The sequence below is a fragment of the Scleropages formosus genome, chromosome 6 (assembly GCF_900964775.1).
Source record: "Scleropages formosus chromosome 6, fSclFor1.1, whole genome shotgun sequence".
In the NCBI taxonomy this organism is placed as follows: domain Eukaryota; kingdom Metazoa; phylum Chordata; class Actinopteri; order Osteoglossiformes; family Osteoglossidae; genus Scleropages; species Scleropages formosus.
In genome coordinates, this window is record NC_041811.1 from 20330389 (window position 1) to 20347376 (window position 16988).

Consider the following 16988-nt stretch of genomic DNA (forward strand, 5'->3'; position numbering starts at 1 on the left):
TCACCCTGGTGAATAAGGTGTGTGGGCTGATAACATTACATAGAGTTCATTGGAAGTCACTTTGGAGAAAAGCATCTGCTAAATAAATAAATGAATGAATGAATGAATATTCAGCTGCTCTCAGAACCCTTCCTACTGCAGGTGTGTGGCCGTTACTCCTCTACTCCCCCAGGGGGCGCCATTGCTCTGTAGGGCTGGATTTTTTTCCCAGGCGCCTCCAGTGACCCCATAGCTTGTCCATCTTCTACAGCCAAAACCAAAGATCGGTTTCCTCACTCTGTACTTTGCACCTCACATGTAACCAGCCATTTAACGAACAAATATTGCATTTATTGAGTTCCCTTACACCTTTCGCCTCAGATACTCAATTTTATGACACTTCACGGCAAGTTTCCTCATTTATTCTGCTCCTTAGAGAGAGGGGGAAATCCAACGTGCGCTGCCTGCTGTTCCTGTGCCGACACACACCTAAAAAAGTGCATTAATGCGTTGTAAGAATTCCACTTTTTCTCCTTCACACACACGGCACAGCACTAAGTGGAAACTCGCGTACGTGAACCGTTCCACTGAACACCAATACAGAACTGCTACAGTGTTTTCGCCATAGACTATGTGAAATGTTAAGTAAGCCAGAAATAAGACTGGTTTTGACAAATAAAGTTGAGGGTCCACAGTTATAAACTTTGGTCTTGAGTAGAGGAGTATTGCCGCGATGGTTTCTGGCGCTCTCGCGCCCTTTACTCCGCGGGCGCGTGCCGTGTGTCGGTACACACCCCTCCCCCCCACCGGCTGCACGCGCCCCAGGTGCACACATGTACGGCACGTGTGCTGGGAGGGGAAGAGGAGAGTCTGGAGTCGTGTTGCGCGAACTCCCCCCGTGAACTGCTCGCACCTTTCGGCGGAGGGGGCGCGCTCCGCGAGCTCAGGAGCGGCGGCCATGATTGCTGCCCCTCTCCGCTCTCGGCCGGGCTCTCAGGAGCGCTCAGGAGGCGCGGACGCCGGAGCACCGCCGGCTGCATGTCTCTCCAGAGCACCGCGCCGGATCGTCTTTATCGCACACTGAATGCAGGTACGCACACCCGCCACGGAACAAACGTGAAATGAGAACAAGTGAAATGGCGGGCTTGTGCCGTGCGTGTGCGAGCCGCGCGTCGAGCCCGTGCTACGTGCCTGCTGCGTCCTTCCCGGGCTCAGAGGATCTATTTTAAACGAGAGTCGTGTGCGCAGCTGCCCGTTTCCATAGCGCGCTGCGCTGAGGTGTAGCGAGGCCCCGACACGTTCCGCTGCCTGCAGCAAAATAGCTACTATGTGTATGTATGCTTGTGGCCCATGGCCACTGAAATGCTTTCAAAAAGCCTGCGGCGTTTCAGGTGCTCCTTTAGGCTTAACTTTGGCGAATCCGCCCGCACGAATTTCATTCACCTCGGCGACGTCACATGACATGTCTTTGCTTTTTGGAATTCGTGCCTACACCACTTTTTTCGTCTGGGAAAACAGGCCCGCCGGGGGATCCGTGCTTATAGAAACAAATGCTTGGATTGCTAGTAGCGAATCATGTGACGAGTATGTCATCGACGTCGCTCATACTACCGCTATGCATTAATTTACTGTAAGTATCTTATAGTTTTGGGCAAATTTTACAAGTTACCCGTACTGTACGAACACACAACATCCTACTAGCCTAGGTACCCTCTTCAGAATATACGGCCAAGTGCCTAAGTTAGTAAGGTTCGCCACACGTTTAAGTTATACTTGTTGTCGCCATTTACTGAATGAAAGCTGTTTGACTGTCCAGCCACTGTAAACTAGTAGTCCGGTAAGTACTAGGGCTCGTGATAAGTGCGGCTAGTAACTACTGGCGCTCTTGCTCTGCGACGTAATGACCAGCTCTTTGACATTTCTGGTAGACGTTGTGCCCACGTCACGAAAACCTGTCGGCGTACGCGCGCGCGCGTTTTTGACGCGTTTCCCGCTGCCCCGCGCGTGACAGTTGCACAAGTCAAGTCGGGTCAAATAATTGAGGAGGAGGAGGAGGAGGAGGGGGGGAATGCGCACAAAAGTCGGTGCTCAGCTGTCTGGAGAATGAAGCGAGTTGTTTTGTAACAGCAGACCATGAAACGAATGTAAACATGTGTTGCACAACTCTCATTGGCACGCGGTTTGGGGAAGTGTATTCCACAAGCTGGAACAGTGTAGTGGTTAGCGCTGCTGCCTTTGGACCTAAAGGTCACAGGTTCGAATCCTACCTTCACTTGTACTTCCGTTGAACAAGGTACTTGCCCTAAATTATCCTGGTTAAATTACCGAGCTGTATAAATAATTGAAGAGAAGTGTTAGTAAAATTTTGTGTGCAAACCTTTGCTCAGCAGCTCTGCTATGGACACGTAATGGGTACAGTCCTGTACATTTACATTTATTCATTTAGCAGATGCTTCTCTCCAAAGCGATGTACATCTCTCAGCAAAAATACAATTTGTCCATTAGATTAAGAGAAAGAAACATGGCTGCAGACATGATTCTTAAGTAAACCTAGATTGTTACTATCCACTTGATGCACTGATGTTCATCGTTCGAGTAGGTGCCTAAACGCAGGACAGATAAATCCCGAAAACCTTCCTATAGATTTTTTTTTTTATTACTGTTACTATATTACTGTACTTAAGTCACATCGAGCTTTAGTGCCTTACTTGCTCCTCAGTTTAGAAATCCAGTTGGTAAATGTTTGCATGTGTCTTAATTGCAGTCCTTACTAATTATTTCAAAACTATCTGCGTATTTGTTGCTCTGTCATTGTGAAGTGTGTATGCACATATGAATGAATGGTAGCAAATAATTATTAAAAAAAAAAAAAACTTGATGACTCGTGTCCTTAGTGACACAGGAGAAAGTTATTTCTGTGTTACATCTCCTTGTCCTGTGCTAATTGAATGGTGGTGTATTTGTTTAAAGTTGTTTTATGTTCTTAGCTATAGTATTTCCTTTTTTTCCTCCAATTTTGAATGATGTACATGTACACTTAAGCTCCCTCACACATGCTGCGAAAAAGAAGGGTGTTGCGTATAATTTCTTTAAATGAATGAACACCGGTGTGTGAATTTGTTTAGCAACAGTCAGAGGTGACTTGATACTCTTTCAGCTGGAATACTGAATGTTGGAGGTCAGTCTCTATTTTGGAGGCGTATGTTCCAGAGCCAAGTGTTGCTTGTGAATTCATGTTTCAGTCTTAATGTCAGCAAGTCCTGTCTGGTAGAAGGATCTTCAGATCAAGAGGGAAGGATAACAGATAATGTCACCATGTGTGGAGGAAATGTGATTTCATAATTTAAGGGTCCTAGTTTAATCATATCACTTTTCAAATCAAATGTAGTAAAATTGATTTTTATACCGCTGTTTTAATATGGTGGAGCACATTTTCGGCTTATTACTGTTCCTTTTGGTTAGCTGAGGCTGTTATTAAATTGTCATCCATTTAAACAAAAGGATGTTTAATCAGTACTTAGAAGTCCTACGGTTGTCCTTAACCACTATGCTTTCTGCTGCCAGTGAAACACACTGCATAAAACCACATCCTGTCCTGTTAGTTCTGTATCATGTGCCTCATGACTCACAACCACCATCACCTTGAGAAAACTAAATAGCCAAGAATTGTACATAAGCTTGTTGCATGTTATGCAGTTGCTTCAACTGGTTAAGGTAGAGCAGTAATGTTTCAGACTTTTACATCCAGTTTTCTTAGGTTTTGTCTTGGTGCTGTGAGACTAAGTTTAATGTGCCATTGTTATGGTTTAGCAAAGCAAAATGCTGTACCTTGTCTAGGGAAACTGGAATCTGAAGCACCAAAAATCTTAGACTGAATTTGTTTCTGCCTTTTTTTTTTTTTTTTTTTTAAATTATTATTTCAGATTAACAGGTATGCCAAAAGAAAAATATGATCCCCCAGATCCTCGCAGGTTATATACAATTATGTCCGCAGAGGAGGCAGCCAGTGGGAAGAAGTCACACTGGTCAGAGTTGGAGATCTCTGGTTAGTTCCTTTTTTGACAAATTTTTCTTGTACTCTCATACTTTTAAATAGGGTTTTTAAATAGGAAAGCAGTCAGTATTGAAGATTTGAACTGATTACCACATTCTGTTTGGAAAGCTTTGTTGTTGAAAACATCAACTTCCCTTGGAGAGAGTAAAATGGAAGCTATTGACATTGGACATGACTTTACATTTCTTTCTTGATACAAATTTCATGTCGATCGTATAAAAATCAGTTCTTTTATTTCCTCTGATAAAGAGCAGTAGCTGCACTGGGCACATGGCAGTTTTCTTGGTGAATAAATAAATTCTGATCCTGTATCATTGACTTTTCAGATTGGGATGTTTTAATTTTGCCTGATTTTTCTAGGACGGGTCAGATGCCTGAGCAGTTCACTGTGGACGCTGACACACTTGACAGCATTACACCTTAACGACAACAATTTGAGCCGCATCCCGCCTGAAATCGCCAAGCTCCAAAACCTGGTGTATCTGAACTTGTCCTCCAACAAGCTGCGCAGCCTCCCAGCAGAACTTGGAAACATGGTGTCTCTCAGGTCTGTGGTGAGAAGGGTGACAACACCCTGATAGTGGTATATAGCTAAGAGTTGGAAATTTAGGCAGTTCCTCTCTTTGGTTTAGCAAAAGCAGTGGGAGTAGAATGTTGATTTACCCACAGGCAAGGGCATTTAGTGTACTGTAGATCGTCAGCCATGATGTCATCATTCCCAACTAATGCCTTCTGGAATGAACGAATGTGTCACTCCTGCAGTCACAAGGCTGTGTGACTTGTAGTGTGTAAATATAGCATATGTTTTGGTACATGCTACTTTGGAACAGTACGCACACACACACACACACACACACACTGACTGAAACCGCTTGTCCCAAGCAGGGTCACGGCGAGTCGGAGCCTAACCCGGAAACACAGGGCTCAAGTGGAACAGTGCAGTTTCTTTCTGCTGTATCTAGGGGATGTGTGGGGTTTTATTAAATGTGTGTGATAGACTTTTGCATAAGAAAATTGCTGTAAATTGGTCTTTAAACAGGATGATAATACTACGCTCTGTTTTTAAAATGTGAATTTGTCCCATCTGTTTATGTTTTACAGGGAATTACTTTTAAATAACAATCTTTTGCGGGTTCTGCCTTATGAACTTGGACGGCTGTTTCGACTACAAACATTGGGATTGAAAGGTATTTTTTCATCAGTATAATGGTCTCATGTTACAAAGACTGAGTTGACAAGATTTTTAGATAGACATATTGAAATGTAGGCCTGTGACACCAATCTCGCCATGACAGTTTTTAAATTCAGTGTTTACATTGCGCTATTGTACCTTGCTAAATTATGGATGTAAAGTCACATTCTAGACCAATGTAAAACACACACATATACACACACACACACACACACACACACATTATCTGAACTGCTTGTCCCGTACGGGGTCGCAGGGAACCGGAGCCTACCCGGCAACACAGGGCATAAGGCCGGAGGGGGAGGGGACGCACCCCGGATGGGACGCCAGTCCGTCGCAAGGCACCCCAAGCGGGACTCGAACCCCAGACCCACTGGAGAGCAGGACCCGGTCCAATCCACTGCGCCCCCACACCCCCCAATGTAAAACAACTGTAATCTTTTTTTCAGGAAATCCACTGTCACAAGATATCCTCAACCTTTACCAGGAACCAGATGGAACCAGAAAGTTGCTAAATTATATGCTTGACAATCTCGCAGGTACTCATACATTTTTTTTCTCAGCTGTTTACTATATTAACATTTATTTAATTTTTCTGGAATGGTCTTCCAACATTTTGCTTCGGAGCCCTTAACACAAAATAATGTAAAGACAGAGATGGCCATCCAACAATGATGCGCATACTTGTATGGATTAAAAAAACCCTTGGGGGTCCAAGGCTAACGGGTGTCCACCACTCACAGACATTCTAATGTTACACATTTTGGGTTTGGGTTGGTGTTGTGAGTAAAGTACATTCTGGTATGGTCTTGTGGTGTTTGGACTTGCCATCTTTGGTCAACACGTGAAGTAGGTGAGGGGGTAGTGCAAATAATGAGTAATCGCAGGTCTCAACCAGGTAAATGTCCCCACAGCACAAAGAAGCCGACACAGCTGGACAGACAGCAGCGTGGACTGCAACACTGAAAAAGATAGCAGACTTCAAGATTTCGATGTATTGACTAAAGAACCTTCTCTAATACTGACCTATAGACTGTTCCATGGTCCATGTTACAATTTTAGTTGAAAATGGGCAGCTCTTCTGAATGTAACTGTTGGGAAATAATTTTACAAAACGTATTTGCAATTTAAAATATGACAAACTATGAGAAATAAATGGCTCTCGTGTCTCTTCTCTACCTCGATCTCTCTGTCCTCCCTGTCCTTTTGGTGTGTGTTGGACTTATTTTACTTTATGTGCTGTGTTAGTGCATCCAGAACAGCTTCCCCAAAGACCATGGATCACTCTGAAAGAACGAGACCAAATGATCCCGACAGGTTGGTTTTATTCTGTGTTCATACATCCTCAAGCTATACAAAGGTATAAAGTCACATTTAAAAACTTATTAGATGTTCAGAAGTCAGTTATAGGATGCTCCCTCCGTGTGTGTTGAAATGATGTTTAACAACATGTTTATCCTCTCCAGCTATGTTCACCATCATGTGTTACAATGTGCTGTGTGACAAGTATGCCACAAGGCAGCTGTACGGCTATTGTCCATCGTGGGCACTGAACTGGGAGTACAGGAAAAAGGGAATCATGGAGGAGATCACCAACTGTGATGCAGATATCATCAGCCTTCAGGTAAACGCTATGGCTTTGACAATACAAGAGAAAGATAATGGAAGACAGCAGTTTTGCAATTAAATGTAACTTTTTCCATTCAGACTCATACTTCTTGGAACAGATGCTGGTGGCTCACCATTCTTTGTAATGGGTTTTATATACACATGCAGTCTGTATATGCTCAATATATACAAATTTTTTTTTTTTTTTTTTTTTAACTACGTAAAAGTAATGGATCTTTAGTAAATTTTATCATTCACTTCTATCAAGTGACTTTTGCCATTTCTGACAGAACTCCATTGAGGGAAATTAAGTTGGGCTGTGATTTTCCTGAGGGGGAAACCTCTAAATTGTCATCTGCATTTTTGCTCTATATTGTAGGAAGTGGAAACTGAGCAATATTATACCCTCTTTCTGGAAACCCTGAAGGAGCGTGGCTACGATGGCTACTTCTGTCCAAAGTCTCGTGCCAAACTGGTGTCTGAGCCAGAGAGGAAACACGTGGATGGTTGTGCAATATTCTTCAAAACAGACAAGTTGGTTTTTAACCATGTTTCCTCCTTGTGACTGTGCCTATCACGTCATTGAATATTTGTTAGTGTGACAGTCTTGTGAATATTTCCTGATTTCAGTAATGACCTATTTGAAAATATAACATTTAAAAAGAATGAATTACGCCACAGAATGATGGGTTTTTCTTGATTGTGCATTCTGTGTGAATTTTGACTGGCTCTAAGTATTCTTGACAAACATTCTTGAACACTTTTGTATTTATTCAGATTCGACAGATGAAATATGTGGGCATGTGTCGTTCTTTATTCCAGATTCACGCTTGTGCAAAAGCATACTGTGGAGTTCAATCAGGTGGCCATGGCAAACTCAGAAGGGTCGGAGGTCATGCTGAATCGAGTAATGACAAAAGACAACATCGGCGTAGCTGTATTGTTAGAGGTCAATAAAGAGCTCTTTGCTGGCGGTAAGGAATTCCTTCTATATCAGTTGACCTCTTGACTCTGAAAACTGTTGTATTGTTAAATTGGGATGGAGATGCTACTTTGAGGCTCTATCTCCAGCAACAGCATCAGTGACCCGAAAGGCCCCGAAACATAAATTGGCCCATGTTGCATTAAATTATGTTTTTTCTCATTGCTCACAACACCATCTTTGGTCAGCTGGGTGCTGACAGGGCTGCAGTGTAATTGGGAAAGTAATAGTCTCCTCCAAGTGTGTTATGTTGCATGACGAAGCCTGTTGATGGAAAAGAAGCGGGTCGTTCATAGCATGTGCATCTGAGGAATATCTGCTTCTGGAGTTCAGCATGTATCTTGCTACGAAGGTGACACGTAAGAATTGGGTAACAACATACAACTGAATTGGGGGTATTATATAAATTAAAATAGCAAGAAATGGTTATGATATAATGGCTGTAATAGAACAATGGGGTCACTGACATTTTTGAACAAAAGAATATTTGATTGTCATTTCAATTATACTGATAAAGGAGATGAGATATATTTAAAACACATTTTGCACTTATTTGTACTATTTGAGTCAATAGAAATGATATTTTATTCTCTGTAAAAATTTGACACCCCTACCTTTTAAAATTGCATCAGTGGCTAAAATTTAGAATCAGGTGAAAATGATTAGAACATCATTAGAGACTAACTTGAAGGGCACTGTCTCATGTAAACCTCAACTTGTGGTCTGGTTTGGTCTTAACGATTCATCATGCCAAGGTTATAGTGAAGTCTCTCATGCCCTCAGAAGAAAGACTGTTGATGCCTATGAGTCTAGGAAGGGTTTTAAAGCCACTTTCAAGCAATTTATAGTTAATTGCTCCACTATCTGAAAGGTCATTTGCGAATGGAGAAATTTTCAACCGTTGGTAGTCTATCCAGGCCAGGTTGTTCTCCCCAATTCAGCCAAAGAGCTGACTAAAATATGAAGCCGATGTCTCCAAAAACTCCACGATAACATCAGGGGATTTACAGGCAAGTCTCTCCTCGGTAAATGTGAAGTGCACGAGTCCACCATCCAAATGAGACAGGCCGCTTTGCTATATGTGTGCAGTCTGAAAAAGTAATATAGATGCATGACTGAAGTTTACCAGACAGCTATTTGAAGCTGTGCCCTGGGCAGATGAGACAAAGGTAGAGCTCTTTGGCAACAATGCCATACATCATGTTTGGCCAAATTAAAAATTGCCTTTGAACAGATCCGCATACCAACTGTAGAGCATGGTGGTGGAAGAATTATGGTTTAGGGCTGCTTTTCAGCCTCAGGGCCTGGCCAATTTGCCATCATAGAGTTAGTCATGAATACTACATTGTTCCAGAGAGCACTTGAGGGTAACATAAAGTCATTTGTCCAAAGCTGGAGCTGAACCATAAGTGCACCATTTGACAAGACAATGACCCAAAACATCCAAGCAAATCCACAGAACAATGGGTCGAAAAGAAGAAATGGAGAGTTAATGCATGGCCAAATGAAAGCTCACATCTTAACCCATTAGAAATGCTTTGGGGAGACTTGAAGTGGACAGTATATGCAAGGTGTCACACAGTTAAAGGAATTCTGTAAGGAGTTGACAGAAATTTCTCCAAGTCAGTGTAGGAGACTGATGGGCAATTATAAGAGACACCTACAAGAAGTGAGTTCTGAAAAAGTTGGCAAACCCAGGTACTGAAACTTAGAGGTGTACTTATTTTTTCCACAGCAGCGTTTTGTCAACCTTCAATTTTAAATTCATTTTTCTGTGCCTTTCAGTTAACTAAAAGATTGCGAAGGAAAATTTTCATTGTAATTTATTACATTAGATTACCTTTATTGCTCAGTATTGTTGAAATGAAGATCAAATATGCATACATTCAAATGGTGAAAAGCAGCTTCCTAGGGTCTGCTTCCATCTTTATAGAACTCTAGGTGAGTGCATTAAAAACAAATTATCCTCATCGTTTACATTTTTATTTTCTTCATAGTGACATATAGTGACATACAGTGACCAGTATTTAGCTGACACCTTTATCCAAGACAACTTATAATGCTAGCTAGACTTCACTAAACTGACTATACTCTTTCACCCATTTATACAGCAGTGCACTGTAACACACTCACTCACATGTACACACACACTACGGGCTGTTTAGATTCCCCAGTTCACCGGAAACATATGTCTTTGTACCACTGGGGGAAACCGAACCACCCAGAAGAAACCCATGCAAGTTGCTGTGGAACTACTGGTCTTAGGATACCATCCCTTTACATTTTACCAATTTAGTCCATTCAGCAATATATTAAAATAGGCTTTTGTTGTGTATTGACAACTGCTTGTGATTTTTGCTCACGTCTTTAATTGAATTGTGTGCGATTCCAATATTTTGTGGTTGCATTTCAGGGGCAAAGCCCTTGCAAGAGAAACAGCTCCTCCTGGTGGCCAATGCCCACATGCACTGGGACCCAGAGTTCTCTGATGTGAAGCTCATCCAGACCATGATGTTCATCTCAGAACTGAAGAGCATTGTGGAGAAGGCCTCTGAGTCTGAGGCATCCAGCTCAGCATCTCTGGACTCCACCTCCATCCCCATTGTCTTGTGTGCAGATCTCAACTCATTGCCAGACTCGGGTATGGGCAGGTTTTAGAAAAGGAGTACACCTTCATTATGTTCCTTCATTTAGCAGATGCTTTTCTCCAAAGTGACTTCCAATGAACACTGTACAGGTGATCCCTGATTTACGATGGTTCAACTTATGATTGTTTTCGACTTTACGATGGTGATGTGGTGATGGCCATTCAGTGGAAACTGTACTTCGAATTTTGAATTTAGGTTTTTTCCCGGGGAACCGCTATGCAGAGCGATACGCTCTCACGATACTGGGCAGCGGCAGCGATCCGCACCTTTCATTCTGTCATGTAGAGGTGTGTATTAAATGCATTTTCAACCTACGATGGGTTTCGAGGAACGTTACATCATCATAAATCGGGGACCACCTGTGCAGTATTACCAGCCCACACCTTAGTCACTCAAGGTGATTTAACAATGTTAGATACCCTACTTACAATGGGTCACTCATCCATAAATCAGTGGAACACACTCTCTCGCTCTCACACTATGGATGATTTACAGTCACCAATTCACCTGAACAGCATGTCTTTGGACTGTGGGAGGAAACCAGAGCACCCGGAAGAAACCCACACAGGCACGAGGAGGACATGCAAACTCCACAGACTGAGCAGGGATCGAACCCACATCCTTTCGCACTGCTGAGGCACTATGAGACAGCAGTAATCTTCGCTGTGCCACTGTGCTGCTCTTTTCAGTATATTATCTCTGTAGGCCTAAAGCTCTGGAAAAGCACCAAATTACTTACAGTACTACGATCTCTGGACTGAATTTATAGAAAACAGAGTTTATGAATTAGTACAGTTCATGATATTAAAACATACAAAGCTCCTACAAAGTTGGAATGTATTTTGAGAACTGAACTCCTTTGAAAATAACTTTTGTAGTTTATGAATAGAAAAATTAACATAGTGTAAGAAAAAAAAGGTAAGAAGTTTTTTTTTTTTTTTTTTTTTTTGTCCAGGAGTGGTTGAGTATTTGAGCAATGGTGGTGTAGCGGAAAATCACAAGGACTTCAGAGAACTCCGCTATAGTGAATGTCTGACAAACTTCAGCTGCACCAGTAAAAATGGGAACACAGAAGGCAGCATCACACATGGCTTCCAGCTGAAGAGCGCTTATGAGAGCGATCTGATGCCTTACACCAATTATACTTACGACTTCAAGGTAAGAGAGTTCTCCTTGCGATATTCCTATGTCTCTGTTTTGTCCCCTTGCTAAAAGAGTATGGTACTTATGATAACATGTAATTTGTATCATTAAATGTTCAAGTTTTATTTGTCATACACAACTATACTTAGTATGACGTGCAGTGGAATGCTTTTCCAACTGTCTGTAATACAGACCGATAGAAGAGGTAATATAAATAAGGCAGTACAAATAAATAGAAATTAGAAACTTACTGCAAAAGTATGAAGAATATATAATGATGAAAATAGGATAGAATAAATAATAAAATAAGATAAAAATATAGTGGTAAAAATATATAGTGGTCTAACAATGTGGAATAACAGAAATATAACGATGTATTAGAAATATACAGCAAGATATGGATGTGGAGTCCCAGTATTAAAGGTTAAATAAAATAGTGCGATGTGTGCAAAGTTGTGCGGATCACGTTGCACTTAAATGTTATCAAGACACATGAGAATACACTTGAGAGCAAAAATTTCAGTTCAAAATGTGAACCTCGCTGATATTGAGCATTACACAAAGTGACTAGCCCCCCAACCCCTTAAAGTATGGCTTCTCCTCTACATCCCAGGTGTTGTGTGGCTGTGTTCATGCTCACTAGTATCTTTTAGAAAACTCAAGCTGTACCATATTTTAAAACCATTATCATTTATTATGAGGAGTCTTAAAGCATAAAAGTTTTGAAGAAAGTGCTAAAAGAAGGTGAAGAGGCAAATGAAAGTCTTATCTATTAGATTAAAACTTGAGATAAAAGATCTAGAACTCGTATGAAAGGTAATAACGCTGATTTGATTTATTTTTCTTTTGGCATAAATTAAAATTTACAGATAGTTCACCAGAGAGCAGTTACATTCGTCACAAGAGACTATATCAGTAAATACATTAATTGCCATATCAGGTGATATAGCGATACTCGTTATCAATCTCTGTTTTATAGCAGCTATGTGATCCACTTCACAAAGATAGGTTTCAGTTACAGCTCAGCATTTTAAAAATTACAGTTCAGTTCTTTCTCACTATGGTGATGTGGAGCACTGAAAAATCAAGCACGTATTTATAAGTGATGAAAGGAAATAGACTGATAAAGATAAGATAACATAGATTACATAAGACAAAAAACTGAGGAGATAAGAGAACAACGGGGGGGTAGCATTTTGAAAGTTTCAAAAAAAAAAAAAAAAAAAGAATCTAGCCATTATTATTAACTTATTGTCCTAAGCTGGGTCACAGTGGTCTTGAACCTAGGTGTTTTAAGGAGAAGATGTGAAACAATACACTCTGAATGGGATGCCAGTTCACTCACTCGCTCTGCAAGGGACTGGAGTCTTTGGTCTGAGGGAGGAAACCAGGAGACCTGGAGAAAAGTGTCCATGAAAATTTTGAATAGACTGTCACCTGCTGTGCCACCATGCTGCCCAAGAACAGCAGAAGGATGTTAAAATAAAAGTGAAATATTTAAGAAAGAATATAAAGATAAATGATAGCAGGGAATGGAGATAGAAATGAGGAACACTCAAATGTCCTTTGTATAAGTGATTTTGAATATGTTTGTCTTAAGCCAGGATGTAAAAGTATTCAAAGTACTTCGGGTGTTCTGGACTTGGATTTGATTTACTTTCTCCTGTGTTTAATTGGTACCTCACTTTTGCATGTTTGGCAGATGGAAAAAAAGAGGGAATGTTTGACACTCAGCAATGCAGTATTTTTCTCATTTAAATGGTAATTACTTGTTTTATATGACAACTGATCTTACAAGTAGATTATCAAGAATGAATGGGGAGCCTGCATATGAATACATTGGTTTGGATGAAATTAGGTTATTCCTATGTAAAGTACATTATAGAGATGTGTTTTGTGTCTCTGTTATTAGCTGTCTGATTTGAATGAGTGATCACTCCATCATTCTTATTCTTTGAATGATTACAAGTAACGGTGAGCTGTTGATTTCAGTTTGCAACTAAAAAGAACCAAAGAAGGAAAACATACAGTTTGTTACAAATGAATCTTTATTCCGCATTTTCCACCATTGCAGTGTTTCTTAAACAGCACACATTCCTTTTTGCATAACCCAACCACTCAATTCCTCCCGTCTCCCCAGGGCGTGATTGACTACATTTTCTACTCCAAGACCCACATGAGTGTCCTGGGTGTTTTGGGGCCGTTGGATGCGCAGTGGCTGATGGACAACAACATCACAGGCTGTCCACACCCACACATCCCCTCTGACCACTTCTCTCTGCTGGCCCAGCTGGAGCTGCGCCCACCTGCAGCTTTACTCAATGGCCTGCACCTGTCCGTCCAGAGGTAGTACGGCACCCACCCCCGTCCCCATCCTGCAGCTGTGGACACTCGGAGCCTCCACCACCCACCTCCATCCTAGCGGCAAGGAGTGAAGTATGGCCGCCACACTGATCAGTACCTCTGCCAAGGTGCTCCTTTTTAATGTTTGCACATGGATTTTACTCATTTTGTCTCAAAGCTTGACACCAAATTAGGGTTGGGATACTTTTGTTTTTTTATCTTAAGATGTGCAGTTGGAACTACCCCTATTTTATCCTGAACTGACTGGTCTATAAATGTGAGCACTGTAAGTTCATATTAATCATGTCCTCTGACCATGCATCCTGCCTAGAGTCTCCAGTAGGTATGGAAATTGTTTATATCTCTTTTCAGAGTAAAAAAGCTTATAGTTGATTTAAAAAAAAAAAAAAAAAAAACCTGTGATTTATCTGTAATGTCACAAATTTCAAGAAAAAAAATAGTGCCCGGTAAGATTTAAAATAGGATCCCAGCCCTATTCAGTAAAACTAAATATTTTCTTTGTAATGTTTCCGTGCTGCTACTTCTACACTATGCATTTTTTCTTAAAAAAATGTATTATTTGCTGCAAGCAGTATGCACATGAACCAAAAAGATTTTATTTTTGTGGTAAAACACAGCACATGTATATTTTATTTTTCAAAGGTCAAACTGCTATGTTTGCTGGAAATGCATAAACCTGCCAATCTGTTCAGGTCCTTGGTGTTAAGAATCTTCAGGTGATAATGTGGACAGCGTATTTGAAATCTGATGAAGCCAGCTGAGCATACGAGTATGAATTTGAGATTTTTCACCTTGAAATAGTTAAAGGAAATTCTGTAAGATACACATTCTCTCATATCATAGAGATTTTGTAAGCATTATTCTCTTCTGTTCAGATTTGCAGTAGTTGAGTCCTTGAGTCAGTAGCACATGGGTTCTTCTTACCTGAATGGAATTACTTCTGAATATTGCTTGAGGATATTTCATACAAATTCTTTTTGAACACCCCCAGTCGCAGTTCAGTATTCTAAGAAAATTCTGCAGTTTCTTTTTTCTGAGGCTTATAGTCCATCCAGGTTTTAGAGAAACCTTTCAATAACATCATGAGGTTATTGTGATGTCATATGAAAATTGGGACAGCTAATAGTGTAATGGTTAGAGCTACTGCCTTTGGGCCCAGAAATCGCAGGTTCAAATCCCACCTCCACCCACTGTAACCACCAGCAAAGTACTCACTCTCAATTACTCCAGTAAAAACTAGCCAGATGTATAAATGAGTAAATAGTCACTTTGAAGAAAAGCGTCAGCTAAAATGAATGAATGTATCCTCAGTTATTTCTGGAAAGTTGTTACAACTACAGTAAATTTAAACATGGCCTGCACTGCAGTCTCCAGGGACTGTTAGCAGTCATTGCATCCCACCTGAAAGGATGACACACACAATTATTGGCAGTTTCTCACTCTGCTGAACAAACCTGAACTGAATAGTATCTAAATTGATCACTCAAGAATTTTATGAAATGACAGCCATCTGTCCCCAGAGTGCTCCCTATGAAGTAAAGATTTATGCATGGGACATTGTGTCCGGCACTGGTCTCCGTGTTTTTAAAATGTTAAGTTTGCCTAATGGAAGGAAAAGATTGACAGTCTCAAAGGCAGCCACATCATTTTTAATGCAAATGAACTGCCTTTTTCACATGCACATATTGTATCAGTTTTACATGAAGTTTGCCCTGAAACTTGATGACCCATTTCAAAGAATATTGTTTAATTTGCTTTATTCTTAATGAATTTTTTCTATAAGATATAAACTTTGCTTGTTTGCACTGGAGGGTGGTTCGTCTGATGCGCACGCCCTCGAAGTCAGTAGCAGTCATGGAGCACCGCAGTAAAAAGTGTGAGGCCCATACTTCACTCCTAGTGCTTTCTGGCATCACCTAGCACAGTGTGGAGCTTGGACTGTATCGCGGTGGCCGCATTTGACCAACAGAGAAGCTCGCAACTGCCTTCATCATACCGGAACATCGTCAAGAGCAGTCTGCTGTAGGTAGTTCTTGCTGCTCTGGATTTACGCCGTGATGTCTCCGGGTGTGTGTTTGGATTCTCCTGCTGCATCCTGTAGGTCTTCTTGATCTGAAGGGGAAAAAAATGCAGTAGAAGTCATTTACAGGATGTCCTATGCGCAGAATAAATGGCAGCCCACAGTAATACCCTAACTGTTTTTAACAGCTTTACTTGTTACGGTTCCCTTTTTGTTAAGGTGAGACATTTTTACATGAATATGTGGGAACTGCAAGACAATATCACAATAGCATTGTGACTTTTCTTCTATATTAAGAAAAGAGTGGATTTTAAACATTTCTCTATGACTGTGATGATACCCCTGAGTGTTAGAGGCTACATACTACTCCCAAATTCTGTGTACCTTCACTTTCGATGTAACTACACTAAAACTAACTACACATTTAATTTGAGCTGGTGAACCTGTTTACAGTGTATTTTAAGGCATTTCTTGCCATATGGCTTTGTTTTATCAACTGTTAAAATACAGCATAAACAGGTGGATCATCAGCTACACATACAGTAGATACAATATATTTATATGTGTTTTAGAGCACATTCTGCCATTTTTTATGACTGTGCCTAGATTTTACTCTCACGTAGAAGTGCTGCCTGCTACTCACAGAGTGTGTGAGCCGTTTCTTTGACCCCCCCTCCACTGCCACAGCTATTTGGGGAAATTGTGTGTGCAGCATAATTTTTGGGGCCTCATTTCCTGGGTTTTTAGAAAAGCAGAGATTATCGCAGCAATTTTTTTTTTTTTTTTTTTTTTTGGTATATGTGTTGTGTAGCACTGGCATACTTGAAGCCAGCTTATCCACTTTTTTTGCATATTTCATCTGTTTAGTCTGTGACTTGCAATATTTGGCAAGGTGTCACTTTGAGTCAGTATTTTTACAATCTTATTTCCCCACAGTTATTTCTAATACGGGGGTGCGGTGGCGCAGTGGGTTGGACCGCAGTCCCGCTCTCCGGTGG

At 41.0% G+C, this 16988-nt stretch overlaps 1 protein-coding gene across 2 annotated transcripts; it reads left to right on the forward strand.

The window, feature by feature from the left end:
- The first annotated feature begins 841 nt into the window (after nucleotides 1-841).
- On the forward strand, nucleotides 842-16988 carry cnot6l (CCR4-NOT transcription complex, subunit 6-like). Of its 2 annotated transcripts, none has more exons than XM_018736877.2 (12): nucleotides 842-1069; nucleotides 3903-4024; nucleotides 4394-4580; nucleotides 5135-5220; nucleotides 5675-5764; nucleotides 6474-6542; nucleotides 6692-6849; nucleotides 7213-7367; nucleotides 7656-7807; nucleotides 10229-10456; nucleotides 11419-11621; nucleotides 13747-16988. In XM_018736877.2, the coding sequence occupies exons 2-12, from the start codon at nucleotides 3913-3915 to the stop codon at nucleotides 13954-13956; spliced, it is 1650 nt and encodes a 549-aa protein (XP_018592393.1). In that variant the 5' UTR covers nucleotides 842-1069; nucleotides 3903-3912; the 3' UTR covers nucleotides 13957-16988. The 2 variants fall into 2 exon arrangements, with proteins under 2 accessions (XP_018592393.1, XP_018592392.1); XM_018736876.2 differs by lacking the exon at nucleotides 842-1069 and adding an exon at nucleotides 1573-1609.